Source organism: Carassius auratus, chromosome 29, assembly GCF_003368295.1.
Source record: "Carassius auratus strain Wakin chromosome 29, ASM336829v1, whole genome shotgun sequence".
NCBI lineage: Eukaryota > Metazoa > Chordata > Actinopteri > Cypriniformes > Cyprinidae > Carassius > Carassius auratus.
In genome coordinates, this window is record NC_039271.1 from 9262070 (window position 1) to 9287809 (window position 25740).

At 37.8% G+C, this 25740-nt stretch overlaps 2 protein-coding genes, 1 long non-coding RNA gene and 1 pseudogene across 4 annotated transcripts; 3 read left to right on the plus strand and 1 right to left on the minus strand.

Moving 5' to 3' along the window:
• Positions 1–313: 313 nt before the first annotated feature.
• On the plus strand, positions 314–14198 carry LOC113048007 (transportin-3). Its single transcript, XM_026209498.1, has 23 exons — positions 314–673; positions 2676–2876; positions 3117–3190; positions 3443–3599; positions 4603–4746; positions 4836–5011; positions 5514–5652; positions 5759–5905; positions 6024–6131; positions 6283–6374; positions 7126–7265; positions 7366–7557; positions 7671–7762; positions 7856–7932; positions 8733–8793; positions 8876–9016; positions 9114–9230; positions 9559–9653; positions 9771–9927; positions 10016–10183; positions 10648–10760; positions 11325–11417; positions 13374–14198. Exons 1-22 carry the CDS (start codon positions 554–556, stop codon positions 11383–11385), a joined length of 2772 nt encoding a protein of 923 aa, XP_026065283.1. The 5' UTR covers positions 314–553; the 3' UTR covers positions 11386–11417; positions 13374–14198.
• Positions 14092–22115, minus strand: LOC113048008 (interferon regulatory factor 5-like). 2 transcript variants are annotated; one of them, XM_026209499.1, is made up of 10 exons: positions 21900–22115; positions 20153–20252; positions 19435–19557; positions 18584–18770; positions 18318–18343; positions 18158–18185; positions 17647–18060; positions 16569–16958; positions 15976–16094; positions 14092–15076 (listed from the first exon to the last, which is right to left on the minus strand). In XM_026209499.1, the coding sequence occupies exons 2-10, from the start codon at positions 20201–20203 to the stop codon at positions 14888–14890; spliced, it is 1527 nt and encodes a 508-aa protein (XP_026065284.1). In that variant the 5' UTR covers positions 20204–20252; positions 21900–22115; the 3' UTR covers positions 14092–14887. The 2 variants fall into 2 exon arrangements, with proteins under 2 accessions (XP_026065284.1, XP_026065285.1); XM_026209500.1 differs by lacking the exon at positions 21900–22115 and adding an exon at positions 20596–20733.
• A 75-nt stretch (positions 22116–22190) lies between these two features.
• LOC113048010 (uncharacterized) lies at positions 22191–24687 on the plus strand. The gene is made up of 4 exons (XR_003276386.1): positions 22191–22268; positions 23530–23608; positions 23751–23876; positions 23958–24687. It is a non-coding gene; the product is annotated as an uncharacterized LOC113048010 (long non-coding RNA).
• An 804-nt stretch (positions 24688–25491) lies between these two features.
• Positions 25492–25740, plus strand: part of LOC113048671 (filamin-C-like) — a 16054-nt pseudogene continuing 15805 nt past the window's right edge.

Genomic DNA, 25740 nt, shown 5'->3' on the forward strand with positions numbered 1-25740 from the left:
TTTAAACATTCCTTTTGAAAACATTGTCTCAGTTTAATTATCTAGTTTTTTATCTCTTCTGTTCTTTGCTGATTCCAGTGAATTAAATAAGTGCCTTTAAAGTATTTATTCCTTAAAAGTCCTAAAAGAATCGAAGCGATTCCGAATCCGTCACCTTTTGATGGGTTACCCTTAAATAAATGTGTAGCAGTGGGTGTGTCCCTAATGAAATTATTCACGCAATGAGTATTCCTCGTCATATACGCAAATAACAAACGTTAAAACAAGTTAAATCCAACCTATTCATCTTCAGAAGAGGATATAGTTCCAAAAACAGCACGAATAGCGCGTTGTTGTTATAAAATCGCTCGAGTCCGGACTAATTTTAGTTCCTGTGTCGCGGTTTCCATACGGACTTGTTTGACAGCAGCGCTCTCTGTCTGCTTGAGATGGCGGCCAGATCGGAGAACGCGAGGGCCCAGTAAACAGTTCACCTGCGCGTCTACAACCTCCAGAGAAGCGCAAGCCGTGGTATTTACCCCATATCTACACCCTCTAGAAACAGAAGAACGCTATGGAAGGCGGGAAACCCACCCTGCCGCTGGTTTACCAGGCCGTGCAGGCGCTGTATCACGACCCGGACCCTGCCGGCAAGGAGCGCGCCTCGGTCTGGCTGGGAGAGCTGCAGAGATCGGTGCGTTCACGAGCGGGCCTACTGCGCCATAGCACCTTCGCCCAATAATACACATTTACGATGTACGCTGCATTGCAACTAGTGTCCCTTAAGGCCGCAGTGAAGCTTTCTGAAGCACAAACAGCAGTTGTGTTGGGAAAGTAGAGCTGGTCACATGTGTTTGGACTGTTGTCGGGGTTTATTTGTATCCATTGCTGAATCCATTCCGCTGTGGTTAGATGGCTTTAGTGCGAGATTTTGATAGATTTAAGCAGCAACTTTAGCAGAAAATATGGTTTATCATCTAGACCAACTTGTTAGTAAGCTGGTGACTGTGTTTTCAACATGTTAGCTAGTTCCTTGTTGGGCATTAGCTGGTTGACCAAGTTCCAAAAACCAGCTTGTCCACCGAATAAACCGGAATAACCAACTAGTTGTTATTATTTGATAGTTTAAGATGTTTTAGCATTCTAGACTTTCTAGAAACCAGCTGCTATGTTTCAAAACCCATCTTGTCTAAGCTGGGTTTACCAGCAGGGTAGGTTGAATTCAGACTTTGGATATACAGCTTTTTTTAAACCCCATTAGACATTTTAAATGTTGGCATTATAACACAAACACTGCAAATGTAATTTCAGTGTAAATGTTCCCCCTGCTGTTTTGCCCCTTTGAGTTACTGGTTCTTCACTTAGTTCCACTTCAGCAAAGTTTAAGATTAGTGATAAGGAAGGTGTTAATATTGTTAGCGTTGAGAACAACACATTTGTTGCATTTTGCAGAACAGAGTAGCACAACATTGTGATGTTGATCGTGAGAATTGCATGGTTTCACATTTGACACTTAAAGGGATAGTTCTGTCTTTTACTCACCCTCATCTCATTTAAAAACTATGAATTTCTTTCTTCTGAACACAAAATAAGATATTTTCAAGGTGACCAAACTGGTAGCCATTGACTTCCATGGTATGGAAAAATACTGTTTTAGTCAGTGGGTACCACCAGCAACTTGAGGATGAGTGAATGATGACAGAGCTTTTATATTTTGGGAGGAACTATCCCTTTAAGTCAACTGCCCTGCTCCAAACCACACACTGATCTACCAGTACTGTCAGATAGATATAAAAATGTATAGCCTGAATGCACTGTAAGTCGCTTTGGATTAAAGCGTCTGCTAAATGCATAATTTAAACTATATATATATATATATATATATATATATATATATATATATATTACAGTTTGTGAGTATTGAGTTAAATTAATTTCTGATTTCTGTTTAAATCTGAAATGAGCCTATAATTTGACAAAAGACTGCTGAATGCAGTAAATTCAGAACGAATTGCATTTTTCCCTAAAATGCTCTGCAATATTATGACATCAATAGTATTAGTTACATGGCTTCACCTTAAGACACTTAAGCTGATCTATCCTGACATTTTGTGTAGTGAAAGCTACACATATGTTCCTGGTTCCTGATGCTGGTATTTATTTGCATTAGAAATATGTATCTGTGTGATGCATCTGATGTAAAAGTGTTTACTGTTTTGCTTTTCCTTATTTATTAAAAATAATAGTATAAATAGTGTTATCTAGAGAGTTGGGTGACGGATATAATGCTGGTTATCCATGTGAAAATAGCGAATACAATTGATTTAAAGGCAGGGTTGGTGATTTGGTTCAAATGCATATTTTGTAATTCTGGTTGAAAGTCTCTTCACATCCTGATGGCAATTATTAAATTAAGTGTGTCTACATGTATTGATATGCATTTTTTTTAGTCTGTGGAAGGCGTAGGACCCCATAACATTTTCGTCCATTCATATCCCTCGGTCCGAGGACTTCGATAGGTTGTCCTACCTCCACGCAGACATGATACGTCATCAGTGCTTTCCATTACGCTTTTGCAGACCAAGCAAGAATGGGAAGCGTTATTTTACTGTTATGCTTTTTGTATTGTCATGTTTTCTAAGAGGTAATCTGATCGCTTATTGGCACTTACTCATTGAAGTTGTTCACCTGTGCAGATGTATGCATGGGAGATCTCGGATCAGCTCCTGCAGCTGAAGCAGGACGTGGAATCGTGTTACTTCGCAGCCCAGACAATGAAGATGAAGATCCAGACATCGTTCTATGAGCTTCCCCCAGAGACCCACACCGCACTGAGAGATTCACTCCTGTCTCACATCCAGAACCTCAAAGACCTGTCTCCCATCATCATCACACAGGTAAAGTCCCATCGTCCGTTTGAACTCGGGTTGCATCTGCTAAACGTGACGTGATTTGTGTCCTGAATCAGAATGAAAATCAGTGGTGATGATCTCAAACATCTGGCATTCATGATCGTGTTTTGGACATTTAGTGTGAGGTGTTAACCGGCACTGTCCATCCTGACCACACTGCAGTGCTACATATTGAGAACGGTTAAGAAAGTGTCACTGGTGTTTTAATGTCATTCTCTTTCCCAGCTTGCATTGGCAATCGCAGATCTGGCTCTTCAGATGGCCTCGTGGAAAGGCTGTGTTCAAACCCTGATAGAAAAGTAAGAATCCACTCCAGACTTTCTTTCATTTGCATGTAATTGATATGTTCCTTATCTTTTACCCTGTTTACAAATAATATTGAAATAACTCACTCAATGGATATTACATATAATGAAAGTAAGTAAGGATTGCTTGGTGGCAAAATTTCCTAAAATGCAAGATTTTTTGTGACTTTATGAATTACCTGTGAAATAGTTGGTGTCACCTTGAAATGTCATAGTCTACCCAACGCTCTGTTATGCTTCTTCCAGATACAGTAATGACGTGTCCTCCATGCCGTTCCTGATTGAGATACTCACCGTTCTGCCGGAGGAGGTGCATAGCCGCTCTCTAAGGATCGGAGCCAATCGACGGTCTGAGATCATTGAGGACCTGGCCTACTACTCTTCCACAGTGGTCACTCTTCTGGTATAGCACAGTTATATTTGCACAACAATTCCTGTCATCAGATAAGATGCCTAGCCTGTCAGTCCAAAATTTAATGGTTTTCACACATATACTCCAGACACTTAAAGCATATCCATGCCGGTATTGTTAAAGGGGTCTTATAATTCGATTTCAAGTTTCCCTTTCTCTTAGGAGTGTTACAAGCTGAAAAGTATGCTACTGTTAGTATGTTTTCTTATTAGTTTAAGTATTTGCTATTGACTGTTCAAATGCGCAACCACTGAAGCTAAGCAGGTTTGAGCCTGCTAGGTACCTGGATGGTAGACCTCCTGGGAAAACTAGGTTGCTGCTGCAAGAGGTTTTAGTGAGGCCAGCATTGGGTGCTCACCCTGTGGTCTGTGTGGGTCTTAATGCCCCAGTTTAGTGATGGGGATACTATACTGGGAAAAAAAAAGCACCTTCTTTCGGATTAGACGTTAAACTCGAGCTCCTGACTCTCTGTGGTCATTTAAAACCCTAGGATGTCTTTTGAAAAAGAGTACGGGTGTAACCCCGTCATCTGGGCCAAATTACCCCATTGGCCTCTGACCATCATGGCGTCCTAACCATCCCCATACACTGATTGACTTTATCACTCTGTCTCCTCTCCCCCAGTAAGCTGGTGTGTGTGCTTCTGTTGCATCATCCAGGTGGATGCTGCACACTGGTGGTGGATGAGGAGATTCTCCCATTTCATGTAAAGCGCTTTGAGTACCCAGAAAAGTGCTATATTAATGTAACAAATTATTTATTAAGCAGATATGTTTACTTTATTTTAAATAAGCAGAATTCACAAAATTAAGTTTGCAAGGCATGAAAACACATCTCTTCCTCTATGGGGCCATTGTCTGTTGCTTTTACTTATTCTTTGTTCTGTGCTATCAATCCATCCATGCAAATCATTTCAGTGGTCTGGGCCCTGCATAAACATTTAAATAATAGTTTATGATTGTGAGCTTGAATGTTGTTGTATTTCCATGATCAGGTGACGTGTGCGGAGAAGTCCGGACATGATGAGAAGATGCTTATCAAGGTGTTCCGGTGTTTGGGGAGCTGGTTTAATTTAGGAGTGCTGGACAACAACTTCATGGCTAACAATCAACTGCTGATGATTCTCTTCCAAGTGCTGGTAAGTTCAGACAATGCAGTCAGGCGTTCACTTAACTCCCCATTTCTCTTACTTTAAAAAAATCTTTTTCCCCCCTCTCTTCATTACAGCAGAGGGACGAGACGTCCACAAACCTGCATGAGGCGGCATCAGACTGCGTGTGCTCAGCACTGTACGCGATCGAGAATGTGGCTGTACACATGCCTCTGGCCATGCAGCTCTTCCAGGGAGTCCTCTCTCTAGAAACAGCCTACCACATGGCCGTAGCCCGAGAGGACCTCGATAAGTACGTATGGCATCATTTGTGATCAATGTACGCAGGTCATGCAAGTCTCAAACAAACTAGCTCTGTTCTGATACCCATTCAGATGCCATAAGACAGCATCTTAAGTCTCATGGGACTATATAAGTGCCATTTGGAATAGTATGCATGGGTAGCTAAAACAAATAGCACTAAGCGAACAGGAGACTGGACTCTTGGGTGATTTCTGTGAGTTTGATGTTAGCATGCCGCAAAGATAAAACGTCAAATTGTGCAGTACTCAAAATGAGAGACTCTTCTTACAAATGATCTCCTTTCATTTGCTGTTTCCACCGTGATGGATTTTTACATTCCTATTGAAGCAAACCTCACTTATCTTTATTATTTGGCCAAAAGAAGGTAATTTAAAAGGGCACTTATATTCATACTCTATCAGGAAGCTCTTTAGATTTTGAGACAGAGCGAGTGATCTCTGTTGAAACTGTTGTAAACTGCAACCAGTTTTTTTCTTGCTTTTCCACCACAGGGTGCTAAATTATTGCCGGATCTTTACCGAATTGTGTGAGACGTTTTTGGAGATGACCGTAAGGACACCTGGCCAGGGCATGGGAGATCTCCGCATCCTAGAGTTACTGCTTATTTGTGCCGGACATCCGCAGTATGAGGTGAGAGTGAAAGCTGACACATTCACACATAATGATAAGTGAAAGTGACTATGAGACTTTCAAGCATCCTCTTAACTGTCTGTCGGGAACCTTTGCTCTCTTTCAGGTGGTTGAAATCTCGTTCAACTTCTGGTACCGTCTGGGAGAAAATCTTTATAAAATAAACGATCCGGCGGTCCATAGAGTGTTCAAGCCGTACATACAGAGACTTCTGCACAGTCTCGCCCGCCACTGCCAGCTTGACCCGGATCATGTGAGCGTCCTTCCCTTCCCATATCCAATACAAGCCACTTCTTTCCAGTACTTATTGCTTTTGTACAACAAAATCTTCATGATTTTTCTTCATCTCTTATTTTGTGTTTCCTGTACAGGAAGGAGTCCCGGAGGACACAGATGATTTCGGCGAGTTCAGGATGAGAGTGTCTGATCTTGTGAAGGATGTCATTTTCCTAGTCGGCTCCATGGAGTGTTTCTCACAGGTAGAATTTATACTAACCGAAACATGAACTGAAAGTGATTTGAAGAAAAGCCCCCAAAATTATTTTAATATTTAGAATGATTTATTGAGAAACGAAAGGGAATATTCAACCTTACCGATCTTATTATAAATACTTTGTGTCCTCTCATCAGCTGTATTCGACTCTGAAGGAGGGAAACCCCCCATGGGAAGTAACTGAGGCTGTTTTGTTCATCATGGCGTCCATTGCTAAGAGTATAGATCCGTAAGTATCACTTTCAGTTATGCCTAAACCACATCATATTAAAGACTCTTGCTTTCACCAATCAAAGTCACACCTGTGGCTGGGGTAGTGCTAACTTTTTGAGTCATGCTGTTGCAGATTATACATTCATTATCTGATTGTCCTGTATTTTGAGGTTACTACTTAACTTTTTTTTTTTTTTTGTAATGTTTAATGATGCAGTTATCATTTTGTAAACTATGTAGTAATTAATTCGAATTGGAATTAGTGTATGATGCTGATATGCCTTTAAAAATATATATTTCTGACACTTCGTATAGCTCTAGTTATTGATACTGGATTACAGATTTATTTAAATCCTGATTCACAAGCTCTCGATTTGATACTTATCTTACTTGGCTCTGATTCTTTTGGATGTTGTTCAGTCCGTTTTGGTTAAATATGAAAAATTCAGCTAATACTGTAATTATATAGGGCAGTGTTTCAGATTGATTTACTCCTCTTTTTTACACAACAAAATAGATAAGTCATGAAATCTCTATTTTTAAGGCTCAGGTATACTTAATTTTCTGCGTTCCATTTCCTTGACTCGTTCTGTCTCAACATAAACCGTGCACTGTTGCACTCAGACAGTGTGAACGCGGACGGCTAAAGTACACTTTGGGCTTTACCAAGGCCTTGTTATTTGTCAAAAGCACTGGTGATTCTGTTGGACATATAGCGTTTTGTTTGTAACTGTAAATTGTCTCCCTCTCCCTCTGCTGGCTCCTAGTGAGAATAATCCCACACTAACGGAGGTGCTGGAGCAGGTAGTGTTGCTTCCCGAGACGGTCCACCTTGCTGTTCGCTACACCAGCATCGAGCTGGTTGGCGAGATGAGTGAAGTGATCGACCGGAACCCTTGCATGTTAGGTGACTGTCACAGTCTGGTTCATTACGTGATACATGATCTTCACTCACAAGATGTATTGTTTCTCTGTGTGTATTCATGATGTCTGTATTGGGTTGGTAGATCCTGTTTTGAATTTCCTGATGAAGGGCTTGCGGGAGAAGCCGTTAGCCTCTGTGGCAGCTAAAGCCATTCACAACATCTGTTCGGTGTGTCGGGATCACATGGCGCAGCACTACCAGGGCCTGCTGAACATCGCCCGCTTGCTCGACTCCTTTGCCCTGTCAACGGATGCTGCGGTTGGCTTACTGAAAGGTGTTTTTTTTTTTTTTTTTTAATAAGCTTTTTTAAATGTATAGCTGTTGATCTTAGTCATGCCTTGGTTGTTTGGCTGGTTTTGTTTAAGTGGTGTGATTGGTTTATCTCAGGTACGGCGTTGGTGTTGGCCCGCCTCCCGCTGGAGAAGATCACAGAGTGTCTGAACGATCTGTGTGCGGTTCAGGTCATGGCACTGAGGAAGGTTAGATACTTCTTACTGTGTGGTCTGTATTTCTGAATGTTGGTGGTTAACGCAATAAAGTAATGTCTGTTTCTGTGTTGTCTTTGTGACCAGCTGCTGACTGCGGACTCCAGTAGTGGGAAGTCATCAGACCCCACTGTGTGGCTGGACAGACTGGCTGTTATCTTCAGGTGAGACTCAACATCAACACCTTTGGAATATTGTGAATAGATTTCTGTAAAAAAAAAATATATATATTCAACTTGAAAATGATTTTAAAGTAATTTCTTAAGGTTTTAGTAATTTAAAGTATTAAGTATACATGAAATGTTTATTAAATATTAGTTTGATTTATGTATTTATATTTATTGATTTTTGTTTTTATTATTTATTGGTTTGATCGTGTATTTATTTTGTTTAAATAATGTTTTTACTTATTATTATTATTATTATTATTATTATTATTAATATTGAATTTGTTAATATTATTTTAATCAGAATTTTGATGTGATAGAAGTTAAAGCCTGGCATAGTGTTGGCATAGTGGTAAAAAAAAAAAAAAAAAAAAATTAATGGCTTTGAGACTTAAGAAAATGTTAAAATCAAGTGTAACATTTGTCCTTGCAGATTATTGGTTTTATATTTATATTTTTTAAAAAAAAACTAAGTTTTTAAGTATTTTTATGAAACTAATAACTAAGAATAGATAAAAGATAATATTTCATCTGAATTCTACACCATATTGTCTTGCTCGTAAATTCACAATTTATCTCTGCATGTTGTTGTAAAAAAACAAAACTCTTTAACATTTATTATTAATATTATATATTTCACAATTCCGTTGAATCCAGTTGGATAAAATTTAATTCCTCTCATTAAATCTTCATTTCACAAAAATGTCACATTAAAGAAGTTGAATGTGTGCTGTTTCAGTTCATGCTGTTTAAAAAAAAAAAAAAGTTCTTAAAGGGTTGAAATCTTTTTCTATTAGACACACAAACCCCATAGTAGAGAATGGACAGACACACCCCTGCCAGAAAGTCATTCAAGAGGTATGTTTAGCTGTGTGTTGAATGACACTGTACTCTGTTTGTAAGTGTGTTTCTTTCTAATCATCACTGTTCTTTGTTGTAGATCTGGCCGGTGATGTCTGAGACGTTAAACGCCCACCAGAATGATAACCGGATAGTGGAGCGCTGCTGCCGCTGCCTAAGATTTGCAGTGCGTTGTGTAGGCAAAGGCTCTGCTTGCCTGTTACAGCCACTTGTTACTCAGGTTGGTCTTTTTGCCTTAAAGCACATCCACCGATCTGAGTGTGTGTTTCTGAAATGGAACAGACAGTGCAGATCTCATGAATGGATTTGTGTTTCAGATGGTGAGTGTGTACCAGGTGTACCCTCACTCCTGTTTCCTGTACCTGGGCAGCATTCTAGTGGATGAGTACGGCATGGAGGAAGGATGCAGACAAGGCCTGTTGGATATGCTTCAGGTACGCCTGAAACACACCAGTCTAACCCAGTCTAATATATATATTACACCAGTCTAATATATATATATATATATATATATATATATATATATATATATATATATATATATATATATATATATATAGAATATTTTAATATTAAGCTTGAACAAGGTATGACCGTTTTTGAAAACATTATGAAGCCAACATTAAGAACATTTTTAAACTAATTTGGCATTGACCAGCTTACAAAGTTATTTAATTTGAATCTTGTGCTGCGTTGATTAAAATTGATGATGATGATGAACTAAGTGTTATTGATCAGTAGCTGCATTTTCCCCTTTTGCAGGCTCTCTGTATGCCGACCTTCCAGCTGTTAGAGCAGCCTAATGGACTGCGCAATCACCCCGACACAGTGGACGATCTTTTTAGACTCGCCACAAGGTATCAGTTCTATGTTAGAAAAACAAGCAACTTGATATGATAAAACAAGTTCAAAATAAGCGACTTGCCGCACAACAATAAATGCAAGGAAAAAGCCGTTTCCTCTCATTATTTCAGGTTTGTCCAGCGGAGTCCGGTCACGCTGCTGAACAGCAGTATTGTCGTCCACATCATCCAGTGTGCCATCGCTTCTACCACTCTGGACCATCGAGATGCCAACTGCAGTGTCATGAAGTTTATCAGAGACCTTATCCACACAGGGGTCACTAATGACGTAAGCAGCACCGTCGATCAAGCTAAACCAATCCAAAGACCTTGTATATACATTTTCAGTGCATATAACTGATTTTCTTCTCTTTTAGCACGAGGATGACTTTGAGGCACGTAAGGGTCTGATTGGTCAGGTGATGGAGCAACACGGGCAGCAGCTAGTGACTCAGCTGATCAACACCTGCTGTTTCTGTCTGCCACCTTACACCCTGCCCGATGTAGCCGAGGTACTCTGGGAGATAATGGTCTTTGATCGGCCGGTATGCTTTTACTCTTTTTGAACACGCAACACTTTTTGAATGTCTCTCAAATACAGATGAACCTTTACACATTTCAAATATCTCCAAACACCTTGGCAATAGAATTACCATTGGCTAGTAATTAGTAATTAGCTCATATTTATAGCTTTTGGCTTAATGAATATTAATTGCGCTGTCTGTGTTCGGTTGAAATGTAAACACTTTTAATCATTTATACTAACAATCTTGTCAAATGTGAGTAAACCACTCGCATGGGAAACTAAGTTTCCATGCTAGGTGACCAAATAATGTCTTCTCGTTAGCCATTGGCTAATAAATTGTTAGATTTCACTCGCCAGTGTTTGAGTTCGAGGCTAAGTATAAGTTTAATGTAGATATTTCATTTTGAACAATTGTCAATTCTTTCAAAAATGAGGCTGTGTTGTCAAAATTGTCACATGCTGTGGCTGTCTCTGTGTCTCTAGACATTTTGCCGCTGGCTGGAAACCGCGCTGAAGGGTCTTCCAAAAGAAACAGCAGGAGGCGCTGTAACCGTCACACACAAGCAGCTCACCGACTTCCATAAGCAGGTCACAAGGTGAGTTTGTGCCGGCTGTCACCTGATCCTTCAAAGAAGGCCGTGAACATCAACTGCATTAAGATTATATTACACTCCTGAAGAAATCTGCCTGTTCCTTAATTAAACAAGCTTTTGTAAAAGTAATATAGTGCTTATCAGTGTAGATTACTCGCAACAATTGTCTTTTGGGGTATTGCAAGTTGGTGCAAGTTCGGTTCTCCTTCTGGTTAGCTCAGTACAGCATGCATTAACAAGTTCCCATAACCAGTCGTCCAAGAAGGTGAAGTATCTCATACTTTGGCAAGTCTTGGCCTGAGGAATAAGGAGCCTCCCAGCATGGTGTCATGCACAGATGTCAAATGCGTATTCTGACAAATGAGTCACAGCGTTGCATGGAAAGTCCAAACCATGCCAGACTGATGGATGCAGCGCTGTTGTGGTGCTCGCCCATGCTCTCGGCGTGTCTGGAAATGGACCTGTGATTAGTAATAACAGACCAGCTCATTGTTTATTAGTTTGATGAAAAGTGATGCTAATTTATTCTCACTTTTTCTCCATTTATCTATTAATCTGTCACCCCAGTGCAGAGGAATGTAAACAGGTTTGTTGGGCGATAAGAGAGTTCACCAGGCTGTACCGATAGCTGTCTTTTACACGCTGATGCTGCAAGACCAGGTGATACAAGCATATTGAACTCTCAATTTGTCATGTTATCGTGCATAACATGGAAACTTTCTCCTCAATAAATGATGTTTAACAATGTAATTATTTAAATGATCAGATCAGTTGATTTAAAATGTAATTCCTTTTAAAATTTGTTTTAAATACATTTTAAAACTTTTATATTTGTTTTATACTGTGTTCTTAAATCATTTTAAAATTAACTTTATATTAAGATGTAAAAATATTATATTGTATTACTATATATTTATATTAGGGCTGGGCAAGTTAACGCATTAACTCAAATGCAATAACATCGATAATTATTTTATCGCATGTTAACAGTTTTTTTTTTTTTTATTATTATGAAATTCTGTTGCTCAATGGCTATGAATACACATACAGACAAATCATGGCTCACAGGAGGGGATATTCCCGATCAAATTATTTAGGTTAAGCATCAACATTCACAAACCATTTTTAACAGAAAAGAATGCAACAAGCTTGTAATCATGACTTTATAAGTTGGAAATAGGTAGTTTTCTCTACCCACACATCAAGTGTTGTCCCACACTGCTGCGATGGGTCCTGCAATCGTGCAGGTCTCTACTCTGAAGATGCCCGTTATAATTTTATGATCGAGGCTCTTTTCTATATTTTCTATAAAAACGTTCATGTCCTGGCAGTGACAAATAACAGCTTGTTTTATATTTGATTTGATTACATTAATGTTATAAGTTAACATTTACAATATTTTAACTGCTACTATGTAAAAGGAATACTGCTGTAAAAAAAAAAAAAAGCTCCTTATTTATTTAAAGTGTTTGCAAACCAAATGTGAGCCTGGACCACAAAACTTGAATGTCTTCTTGAATGAAACCTTGGAATTTTTTCTGAAAACTGAATATATAAGTTTTCCATTGATGTATGGTTTATTAGGGAATGGACAATATTTGGCCGAGATACAACTATTTGAAAATCTGGAATCTGAGGGTGCAAAAGAAATTTAATACTGAAAAAAAATCGCCTTTAAAGAAAGTTGTCTAAATGGATTCTTAGCAATGCATATTACTAATCAAAAATTCAATTTTGATATATATATATATATATATATATATATACAAAGTAGGAATTGTACAAAATATCTTCATGGAACACTATCTTTACTTAATATACTAATGATTTTTGGCATAAAAGAAAAATTGATAATTTTGACACCTACAGTGTATTTTTGGCTATTGCTACAAATTTAAGACTGGTTTTGTTGTCCAGGGTTACAAATGTTATTAAAGTTTTGTTCATATAGCAGTACCTTTAAATGAAAAAGTGCACAATACACTACTGTTGAATGCATTATTAGTTTTGTGCATAATCTGATTAATTTCGATTAATCACAGACAATCGTACGATTAATCGCACCCACCCCCCCAATTAATCGTTTCCCAGCACTAATTTATCAATAAGATTTATTAAAATATGTTAGATTTTATTTTTAAATTTTAACTTAATATAATGAACAAAATTCAAAATGTATTGTATTTTTTGCTTTTTATTTATTTGTTATAATAAATTTAAATTTAACTTTTCTTTTTTGGTGTTATTTATTTTAATTGGAATTATATACATGTAGTAATTATCATGTAAATATTGTATTATGATATTTTAATAAAGCTTGAAATAAGTTTATAAAATTAAATGTATCTTTTTCTTTTAAAATTAATATAAAATTTATAATTTCTGCTGATAAGAAAAATCATACAAGAAAACAGTTTAACAGAAAACTTTATTTTATCAAGTCATAAGCAGATTAAGTTGTTTACAAGATCTTACACATCGTCAAAAAACGTCCTTTTTTTTAAATCACAAATGACTGAAGAACTCATGAAAATTCATTGGTCAAACATGTTGGAATGATATAAATATTTCTGAATAAATTCAGCATTTTAAAATGTTCTCTCTCGTCCTCTGCAGGTCAGATTTTTTGTTTTGCTAACATTTGGAGGAAGTGGCAAAGGGAGATGACCATGATGACCACTGTTGAGAAACTAAAGGGAACTCTTGCATGAAGGATTTGTGCGACTTGGCACCATGGGAAAGCCGACCAATCGAATTGGAGCTTTGGAGTGGCAGGGTTTCAGGAAAAGCAGTTTGCCTTGTGGGTGTCAAGACTGCAGCCCCATCCCTCCCTTTTACCTCTGAGCACACTGATGTCAGCCGCACTGAGAGAAGGGGGGGGGTATTTCGGAAGGGACACCGTTGTCTTGTGGGAGGGGGGGCCATCGAATGGACGCTGAAACAAACACACACACACACATACACATTTCAAAACATAGATGAACTTCTGCATCGGTCGGATTCTGGGGGTCGATCAAAAACCAACGAAAAATAAGGATGTGCCTGGTTGCAAATCATAATGCATCATTAAAAAAGAGAGACTTGTAAGTTTTTAAAAACAAATGGAGATTTATTTTCATGGACGTGTGTTTAGAGATCAAGATATGGCTTCGCTGCCAGTGCCATAAAAACGACTACCAAATTAAAGATTGTCACAGCAGCAGCCTGCGCCTGTGGGACATTTGGAAAGGGAGAATCTTGGGAGACTTGGCATCACCCTTGATTATTTTTAAAGTTGGGTGGGATTTTATCCATACAGGTTATGCTGTAAATTATTCAGTGGACTGGCAGAGGCTTTTTTTTTTTTTTTTTTCTCACCCTATTGGCACATTTTGAGATGCAGAGATCGTCTTCGGCCGATTGTGTGAACAAATAAAACCAACATTGTGAGGAACAAACTCATTTTCGTCTCGTGTCTTTTCAGATGCAGTATTGTGTTTGAGAAGTGATTTACGTTCTCTTGCAGCTCTCAGAACCTGTTTGACCAGATTTCATTTTAGTAAAGTTATATGGGTCCATCTCGTTTTCTGAGTCATAGTAAATCGAACCCTCCTCTATTGTCTTGTAGTTTTCCACAGGCCCTACAATCATGGGTTTCTCTCAGTTGGACATGTAAACCCTCAGGTCACCCCTCCCACATCAGATTGCAGAATGGACGTTATGTAGTCATATCTGTTTAAGTTCAACAGATCTGTGTTGCTGGCAGGGACCCCATCGGATGAGAACTTGCAAAGAACTTGCATATAATGTAAGTCTTAAATCTAACAGTGAAAGCTTATTTCAGGTTTTTACAGAGTCAGAGTTGTAGTAAGGTTGCTTAAATGTTAAGGAGATGAATCATACTGTGGTAACCTGGTCATGTCAGCAACCATTTAAAATACTGCAATGGTATTTATTGAAATAACATTTTAAAAGACAAGTTTACATGAAGACAAAAAATGTGGGAAACGAAATGTCAAGTTTGGTCTCCAATGTAAATGTTTTCAGTATGGCATCATTGAGGGCATTTATTTATTCCAGTACTCCAAGGACCTTCCAATTCTGAGCAGGCAATGAACAAGATGGTGTTGAAAAATGAGCTCCTCTTTCAGTTATTGGATGTTTTGAGCCCAGGTGTGGTGCGCATTTTGACTTTGCAACAGTCTGTGGAGCTCTTTGAACTGCTCCACCGTTTGGTCTTTCAGGTCAGGGTTGGAGATCTGCAACCGAATGCTGTCTGTGGACCACGAAAGCTCGCCTGAAAACATCTCTGTAAGGATTCTTGCAACAACTGGAACAACCTAGATAAAGGAAAAACAGCAAGTTTTAGTATGAGCAGATGCTGTTTATTATTAAGCTAAAGCAATCAATGCTAGTTTTGATAAGCTAAATTCTAAAACAACTCTAGCTCTGGATGCTAATCGGCTAAAATACAACATCTGTTCATTTAGTTTTATTAGTGCTATATTGTGTACACAATGTTGCATGTTCTTGCTGACACAATTTAACAATGTAACATGGTTTGCTAAGTCAAAAGAATGCTAAATTATAAAAAAAAAATAGCAGTGGTCTTAAAATGCATTATGTAATAACAGTTTTGACTTAAGGCGTTTGCTCTCCTAGTTATAGCTGTGATATGCTGCAAATACAATGCTGCCTATCATTGCCACATGGTTTGCTAGATTTAAAATATGGTAATATCTGGTTTCGGATGCTGGTTGGTTAAAATACACAATATAGTAAAATCTTTGACATGAAACAACCGCTGTTTATTGTTGCCAACAATGCAATATAGCATGGTTTTTCATTCAATTATGAAACAGCTCTGTTTCTTGATTCTGATTGGCTAAAATATTGTGCATAGTAACATTGACATGAAACACCTGTTTGCCTAGTTATAACTGTGCATTGTTTCCAACAATGTAATATAGCATGGTTTGCTAGTTTTGAAGAATGCTAAATTATAAAACGGCTCTGGTTCTTTAAGCGGATTTGCTAAAGTACACAGTTTAGTAACGTGATATGAAACACCTGTTTACCTAGCTGTTGCTGTGCTATATTGTTAATATAATGCTGTGAGTCACTTGCTAATAACTCCATCTAGCAATATAGCACAGCCTTGTACACCTTGCACAAATAAACACCTAAAGAGTCTTTGCACTCTAAATGAAACCAATAAACATGGATTTCATCTCCAAACCTGGACTACGATGAGCTTTTTCTCCTTGGGCTTCCTGTCTGGCCAGTCCTCACCGAAGCAGAAGTAGATCTCAAAGGGTGGTGGAGTGGGCGCCTCTCCTTTCTGATACAAAATGAGACCTGAAAAAAAATAAAATAATTGTAAACTGAATCAATTACATACCAAATCACAATGATCCCATTTGGTGTCTCCTAAAAACATACAATTGAAAATTGTGAAAATATGTTGTGTAACTTTTTCTTTTCTCTTTTTCACTTCCCAGCAAAGACGGGAAGCTTCTTAGTACTAGTGCAATAAATGAAGATTAAAGTGTGTTAACGCAAATCGCACACAGACAGAATGAATTTGAAACATTTTGTCACCTCATATATCAGTGACATTTCTCTCAAGTTTAAAGCTGTTCTTCATTAACAGTACATAAAATGCATAAATAAAATAATTCTTCCAAACTCTGAAACTTTAGGTTCAAAGAAAACCCAGTGGTTGAATCCAGACCCATTATCATATGTGCTCAATTGTTTGTCAGTGCTGTAAAGCAGTCCCAATAAATGAGGATATTGTGATTATTGAAATGAAAGACTGATTCCTCTTACCATGAAGAAAGTTGTTCAGACTGAAGACCCTGATCTTCATTTCTCTTTCCATTGGATTGGGTGGACCCTGCTCGAGCACACCTGGCCCGGACCAGAACACTTTACACTGGCACAGCCTGATTGCGTAGATATCTTGTCCTCTGATCTCCAAAATCAGCCCTCGGTCCATCACATCCAGCAGATGATCTGTATAGAACCTCTGCTTCTCATTCTGGATCTCAGCGGTTCCTGGGAACAGCACCTGCTGCAGCGTTACCGGACCAAATAGCTCTACTTGCTCTGGTGTGGGCGCCAGATTACCGTAGTAAAGTCTACAACCCTGAGGGTTGCTGACAGTTAAAGAACCAGTTGTCCGACCCCTGTACTGGAACTTGATATCTAGATCAGTTACTAGGGAAGAGAAAACAGAAAGGAACATTTTATCGTCATTTACTCACAATTGTTTCTTGGCTTTCTTTTGTGGAACACAAAAAGACATGTTCAGTAGAATGTTGATGCTGCTATTTTCCATATAATGAAAGCAAATGGTGACGAAGTGATAGAAAATTACTCAAGGCATTATAAAAGTGGTCCGTACCAGACTTCTGTAGCTATATAGAAACAAATCTAAATTTAGATTGATCACTGATTCTCAAATTTCACTCATCTTTTTGTATCTTTTCTATCAATCCATGTTGGGCTAGATTTAACAAATCATGGCAGATGTCAAATGTGTCAAAAGTCTATGGTTTTCATTTTGAAAACTCTTGTGATCATTTTATGGTGCTTTTACGAAAATAAGGCCAATGTTCTCTTCTATGGAAAATACCTGAGAGTGAATAATGAAGGACCATTCAGTTTTGGATTAACTTTTTCTTTAATAACAGATTGCCAGTCTAACAACTGAAATTTTCATAATTTCACAATACAATTAAGGTGTGCACTAGTTTTAGTAGCTCTATACACACCTCTTGCAAAGTCAATTAACATCAGCATTACTCAAACTAAACCGGCGGGACAAGGTTGTACTGCAATTTAGGTATGTCTTCGTCATAAACTGCAACATTACTCAGTAAAAAACAAGGCATTAGAGGCTTACAGGGTAACATGTGCGGACTGCTCAGCAACTCTGAGATGCAGGGATGAACCTGGTTCTCTGCTTGAACTGGCACCTCTTGCATTGGGCTGTCCACCATGGCTTGAGGGCCTACAGAATGAGTGACTACATCTTGAAGAAGAGGCGGCGGTATGACTCCAGTCCCCATTCCCAGACCGTTCGAAAGTCCCCCACAGGGATATGATGCCTGCTCAACTTTGATTGCACCAGCCGAAGGTCCAGTGTTGGGCTGGGAGAGGTGAGAGGACATAGGAGCACCTCCACTGGGGTTATTATGGACAACATCTCTTAAGAGGTTCATCGGAGGGTTATGGTGGGTGGGATTATAGCCATCAGCAATAGTAGAGTTAAACGGATCATCTACTCTAGAAGGGTATGCTGGGTAGCTGGAAGGGTCTGTTAAGCAACATGCAAAAACAAAAACAAAAAAAACAATTATATATATTAAATATAGATTTTTTTCCATACATCATCCACTTTGAAGAAATCTTACCAATGGAGAGTTTGACAAAGTGCTGCAACTGAAAAAAAATAAAATAAAATACTACATGAAGACACTGGTGGAAATCATGCTGATTTTACAATTTATTTATTTCAACTTGCAGTTAATCAAGCCATTCATCTACGGTCTGTTTATGTTCTCCAGAACTTACCTCCTCTTCCTCATCGTCTCCGGCATCTAAAATCAACAAAAGAAGGGATCATTTATTGGCTTTTCAATCTTTTATCCCTTAAAGACTTTATGGCTTGACTTCTATGGTTTCATTTCTGTGTTGATATTTCCTACTTAAGCAAGAAGATGTGGTGGGAAATATTGAATGATCTGAGCAGCTAACCCATTTAAAGCTTGAGAGCAAACAGCGTTGTTTCAGAAAGTATCCCATGTAACTGGTCCGAAGCATGTGTTCCCAGCCCTTACCTCCATTGACTGATTGGTCGCACACCTCATAGATCTTATAAGGCTGGACCGGGGTGTCCTTAGTGCCATCGTAGTGGAGTCCGAACTCTCGGCTTTTGTTTAGGGCACAGCGGAGATTGGCTTTCCATTTTGCTGGATCTGGCTCATCTACTCCTTCCTGATACTTGCCTGTTTCGAGAGCCCAAGCCTGCAGAGCAAAAGGAGTAAAACGGACTAGAAAATATCTAGACACATGACTTGTTCCTTTCTCTTTTAAACAGACAATGAGCTTTAGTGATGTCACAGTCGATTTCAAGTATCATCAGGGGGCGAGGCATTCCGATTCTAGTATTTGATTGGACAAACATCTACGTAGTGCAGGATAAGTTGTCTATATTTTTTATGCGTTTTTCTGAAAATGCCTCAAATGAGTTCTAACAGTCACAGAACTCATTTTGAATTTGCAGACTTTCACCTCGTTCTATACTTTTCTTGACTTCCTCTTAAAATTTTGCCACAGTTCAGTCAAGTGGAATTGAAACTCCGTTTTTAGTTCTCCAAAGTTGCTTGCAAAAATACTAAAGATGATCTTTAAACATCACTAGAACTTGTAAATACAGACATGTAATGCCTCAGTTTTCGGCAAAAAACACTGACTTTCCAATCATTTTCTTTTATTTGAAAAAATAAATACTGAAGAGTGAAACTACAAGGTATTTCAGTAACCCCCACAAATTCCCCCTAGTGCTAACTTTAGAACAGAATAAGCACGGAGTAAAAAATAGACGAGATACCACTTCAATATCTACAGAAGAAAAAAAAAAGGTTACAAAAAAAAACAGCATGGGTGATTCAAAGACCATATTACTCACCTTAAATATAGTGTTCTCCTCCTCCAGGGTAGGCATATGGCGGGTGGCATGTCTCCAAGGGATCCGGAACAGTCTGCGCTCTTGATTGAGCCATTGCAGTCCTGGGTATTTCCCACTGTTAATCTAACAGGGTGAGAAATGTTTACTTTACTAATGTAGAACAAACTTAGGACGTCAAGATTTCAACTGATATTCCTCTACTAGTTTTGCTTCCATTTTAGATGCTGATATCCGGAAGTGCTGCATGGATTATAGCCCTCATGCAACATTTCCAATCGGGTGGGTTTCCTATCGAAATCACTGGATTTCATAGCAATGGTAAATGTACAACTTTGAAGTAACTTAAAAATATCATAAAAATATTCTATCCAACCTTATTCCAAGTATTCTGATGGTCATCTGAGGTAAAGACTGAAATTCAAGTCATCACTTTCCATCTGATGTAGCACTCAATATCATTTGCATATGCACATATAAAAAAAAAAATGCTGTGTCATGGTTTGGCTCGTCTTACTGATGTGAGAATCAATGCATTTGGCAGACTCAAGGTCATAAAACTACTTTTATGTTGCTTTTTGATCATTTATACAGCTTATATCATAAGGGTGAGTAAACGTTCAATCGCGGGTGAATTCTATCTTTAAAATTCCATTGTTTTTAGGCTTTTCTTCAGAAATGTTCTTTGAAATTACAAAGTGCATAGTAAATCACAATTCACCTGTGCCAGCAGCCACGGCTTCAGACGGATCCTCCGTGGATGACCACTCATGGTGCTGGTCAGAGGAAGTAGTAATGGTGAACACGGTTCTTTTGGTCAGCTAATATCATAATGGGGCAAAAAAAAAAAAAAAAGAGAAATAGTTACATTGCTGACAGACAGTTAAGTCTGGAGGTTGGCAACTATCGGAGAGGAACATAATTATAAGCTGAATCTGCCAAAGAGAGGTGTTAAGCTGAAAATTTTTCTTTTTGAAAAGTATCACTCCACACAATTTTTGGGTAAAAGACTTAATAAATCGAAAACTCAAAAGCAGTACATTGACAAATGTGACAAAATGCCAAGTCTTTAAAATCGCTGCTATCAAAGCCGGTGCTAGTGGGAAAATAGAAAGCATGTGGGTATTCAGTTTGAAAAGCTCAGTAGCACTGAGGTCATGTTACCTCTGTAAATAAACGACAACATGACTGAGCACAATGAAGGCCGAGCGTGAACGCCACCATTAGAGCCACCTGCACTAAAAAGACATTTTAAGTTGTCTTCATGACGGCTGTGACTTATGCAGAAACGAAAAAGAGGCTGTGAAAGTTTCAAGGTCACTTCTTCTGATTAAACATTAGTCAAGAAACTTTGTTTTTAAACAGGGGTCCCCAAACTCGGTCCTGGAGGTTTTAGCTCCAACTTGCATCAAAACCCCTGCCTGGATGTTTCAAGTATACCTGGTAAGACCTTGATAAGCTGGCTCAGGTGTGTTTGATTAGGGCTGGAGCTAAACCTTGCAGGACACTGGCCCTCCAGGACCGAGTTTGGAGACCTCTGGTTTTAAATGCCGTCTTGATATTGTCCTCCCATGAAGGAAGTGCTAATTTCATTAAGAATCAACAAGAGGAACAATATTAACCAAATGCTTAAGTGTTTTTGATTTGGTTTACGATATAGAAGTAGTTGGGGGGTACCTATATAACGATTATGTTTGGTGTACTCTTATTTAGTTCCTTTGACCCTCTGTTTTCTTTATGTAACATACTCATTCATCACTATCCAAACATCTGCATATGATATCAATGAAGAAGGGATGGCATTGTGCATGTGTGAAGGTCCCCAGAAAAGCTATTTTTTATTTTTGTTTCCCCCATTAGAAACTTTACATAGGGCCATACAAATTATGTTTTGAGAAACTTTAATCATTTATTTTATTTATCTATTTAATCTATATTTATTGATTTGATGCATTATTGGGATCTAACTTTTTTTTGAATTTGCTCAATATTTCTGTGAAATTAAGGTAAAAACAAATGAGATAATTATATTATATAATGTCGGTAGTTCCTTTTAAGAATTCTGACCCGATTTCTCTTCAGATATTTAAATAATACATTTCATACTAAAAAATATTTCTATATAATTTTGGTTTTATTTAATTTACTTATATCGTTGTTTTTAGAATTTAGTAATGAGATCAAATACATGCCGTTTTTTTTTTACTAAGGTTTAAGGTTTCAACATACAAGATTTTTTATTTTATTTTGATTTAGTAACATGCAAATAGCTACACATAAAATATAAACATAAACATTGCCTATTACTCAAGAAGCCAAAATGGATTACTACAGTTCGTAACCAAAACGCACCTGTCCGTAAATAACACGCTCCCAGAGTTTCCGAAGCCAAGTAAATACGACATAGCCCTCCGAATCTCATGCCTCGAAACCTCTGCAAAGGGTTTAGCGAACTTCAAATCACTCACCTGCACTAGAAAGTGTCCAAACGGTGACTCGGGGTCGGTTCAGCGTCTACCTGACGGGCGCATACAGATCAGGTCAGGTTTAGATCTGCGTCTGTACGTCCTTTCAGCTCCAGCAGATCAAACGGCCGAGGACCGACTGAGCACGGCTCTCCAGGGAGGACTCTCTCATATCCATGTTGTTTCTTCACAAGGCACGAGACGACAGAAGACGTATTTGCAGAAGTTGAACAGGTACCACCCTTCCGGATGACAGGGGCCAATGTAAACGGAAGTGGTTTGTGTTTAATTTTTCATACATGCACTGTGACCCATCTACGCGGTCTGGGTTACCACTGATCACTAACCCTAACCCTAACCCAGTTAAAAAAGGTCAGTGCAGTTTATTATACTAAATAAGGACTGAACGCCTGTTTTTATTGGTTGATTATACTGTTTTGATTGTGAAGCTTGATGGTCTGTATCACATTTGTGAAGAAAATTAATTTCTGAACATTCATTAAATAGCCTATTTGGCTTAAATACAGGAGGCGACTATGAGATTGTTCTTAGGTTAAATTTAGTATTCATAGAGTTATTTAGACTTTAACTGCAGTACGTTTATTTATTCACTAGGTGGGTTCTTATGACTTTTGGTATTTGTAGATGTACACCATGTGTTAGACTAGCATAGAAAATTACAATATTATTTTGTATTGTAATCAAGACTGAACAGCTTTGTTATTATTATTAGTATTATTATTTTGCATTCAGTTTTATGACTTAATGTTTGTTTAAAAGACTAGTTTTTCTTTTACAGTTTATTTAAAGACTGTTTAAAATGATATATATACAGTATATTATAAATATACATCATATATTATACATATAATTTGGGGTCTGTAAGATGAAATAAATCTCTAATTCTCCCACAGCTATTTTTATTTCATTTACTTTTCAATTAAAAAATACAGTAAAAACTTTAATATTGTGAAATATTATAATAACTTAAAATATCCTTTTTAAAATATTTCAAAATTTTCTGTGAGTGGGAATCTTAATTCTTAATATAGATTCATTCTGACCCGACTTGTTTATCATTTTGATTTGAGTAGAATAATCTTCTTTGATAATCTTTTATATAAATACAATACAAAAATACTAAGAAATAAAGAAATGTATTTTATTCTTTGTTAGCAACATCATGAAATGCACATGCTGTGGGAATTTTGAGTATATTAAGTATCATGTAATCAATAAAAAACTAACTAGTCTGATTATGAGTATTTTAAAGGTAATACAATCTAATTACAAATATTTATCTTTTGTAATCTGATTACATAATCCAGATTACATATGATCAGGTATTCAGGTACTACCCAAAAATTTGGAAAACAGTAGCAATATTAAAAGAAAAATAATAATAATTATATATAAATAATAATTATATATATTATATATATATATATTATATATATATATATAATATATATATATATATATAATATATTATATATATATATATATATATATATATATATATATATATATATAATTACAGAATATTAATTTTGGGGGCAAACTATTCCTTTAAAGTGATGGGTTTTAATTCAGGATGTGGCATCAGGACACTTTAATTTGTGCATGTGGCCAGGTTCTACAACCAGAACGTGCAATATGCTGAAACAAGAGCAGGATTAAAGTCCCGCCAAAACCCGTTGGTCAGATTAAAGGTGACCAGGGAGTTTTTGATCAATTCCAATTCACAATTCCATATCAAAGTTTTTCAAACAGTTGCATGTAGACTTTAAAATCATCCTTAATGAATTTCTCCTTCTGCCCTCTCATGGATACCATTCCATGCCTGACCTACAGAAGGAGACTGCTGGAGGAGCTGGGGATAACGCTGGTTGATCGGACTCCATTCCCATTACTCCCACTGTCCACAGATCCTACCTCCAGCCTGGAGTAGCGTATCAGTCCCGGGAAGGATCTGAAGAGGTTGGCTGTTACAAGTACCTTACAGTCTTTATGTGCAAGAGTAATAGGAACTGAAACTAATTTGTGTATATGTGTTTTTAGATTATTACAGGACAGTGAATACATGGATGACGGTAACTGTGAGACAGATCTGTGCTCGCTTGTAGAATCCCCTGACCTGCTATAGTTCCAGGAGACTCCAAAGGCTCCAAGCTAAAACTGCAGGTACAGGAATAAACTCACTGCAGACAGAATTATGTGCAAGCCCTATGACATCTGGAAATCAAACTTTAAAGACGGGATGATGAGGAAACAAAGAAGCACAAAGTTCTTGTGGAGAAACCTCTGCACCCACAAGGAGATGTGGTCAGTGTGTAAATTGATTAAGAGCTTAGATGTAGCATTTTAAAATGTAGATGTTTTATGGGTGAAGTGTCACAGCATCCTCGTATTATGAAGTTGAGAATATTAAAAGCCGCTTTCAATCTTTTGAAGAAACCCAGGATTGAGCCTGCTCTGAAAATGCCACATGCTGCCTAAAAACAGTAATTAATAACAAACTAATCAACCCTTCACTAAGGAGGCCCAAACCATACAGCTCTCTTTTTTCTTATTAAATGTGTATTTGTCGTTCTTTCACACCACAAAATTATATAAAAGCTGTAACTGATTTGCATAAATGCAGAGAGAGAACAGAGAGGGCTGTGAACAGGAAGAGGCCTCCGAATGCAACTGCTCGAGCATACAGAGCCTGGTTTCAGGGGCGGAGGTGTCAACTATTGCTTGTTTATGGATAATAAATGCTAAATATTTTCAGGGTTTTGTGGACTTTAACAATTGTGCTTGTGTTATACAGTATGCTGCTTTGGTTTTGAAGGTCTCTGATTATCTGTCAGTGCTTTTTTACCTTGTATGCCAGTGATGATGATGAAGAGGGAGAAAGACACAAGCTGGCTCAGCTGCAGCGAGAGGAGATGATTTCTTTTTTGTATCCTCCCACTTTTACTCTGAGAATGATGCATGATGACTTGCACTTGGTTAAGTCACTATAACTGATGTCACATGTTGAACATCCATGAATCATCCCCTCAACTTCATACACTGTGACAGTCAGCAAATGGCTAAACACCAACATTTTAATTTATATTAATATATTGTTACTTTATTGATATTAAGTTGACCTATTTTTATCTGATCATCACCTCTTTCAGAAAGCAACAGGAACATATCAGTTCAATTAGGAGACAGAAACAAGAATTTGTTCCTGGATTCTGGAACATCAACACCATAGAGATGGGAGGATTAGGAAGAACTGGATGGTATTTTACAGTTTTCTTAAAAAAATGAAATGATGAAAATGCATTATTAGTGTCCAAAACTATGTGAATGAATGCAGAAATATCTGTTTTTCAGAGAAAAATCCAGAAGAGGAAATACGAGATGCAGTGAGTTCATGTTCCTTTCCTCATAATATAACACAACACTTCTCTTTTCCACTGACCTTCGTCAATCATGTCATGTCACTGTTATTTTTAGTTCTGGTTTCTATTTAGCAGAAAGAAGTTTGAAACACACAGTCTAGCTCACAGTCACTTTTTGTATAATAGATAGGTAGAAAAGAGAGAGAGATTGATTGATGTTCTTCTTCAGTCTGAGGCATAGGAAGGTGAAGGTGAAGGTTCTGGACTGCTGCATGGAGAACAGATGCAGGTCAGGCAGCTCAGTTTATCCAGAAGAGAAAGCTCTTGCTCTCCAAGTTGGAGGACTTTGAGATGGAGCAATCTGACCCATACAGATTTTTCCTGTGAGGTACATCAGAGGCACAGAATATTGAATTCTGACCCTGTAATCTGCATTACATATTTAGAGAGAATCTTTTAAATCA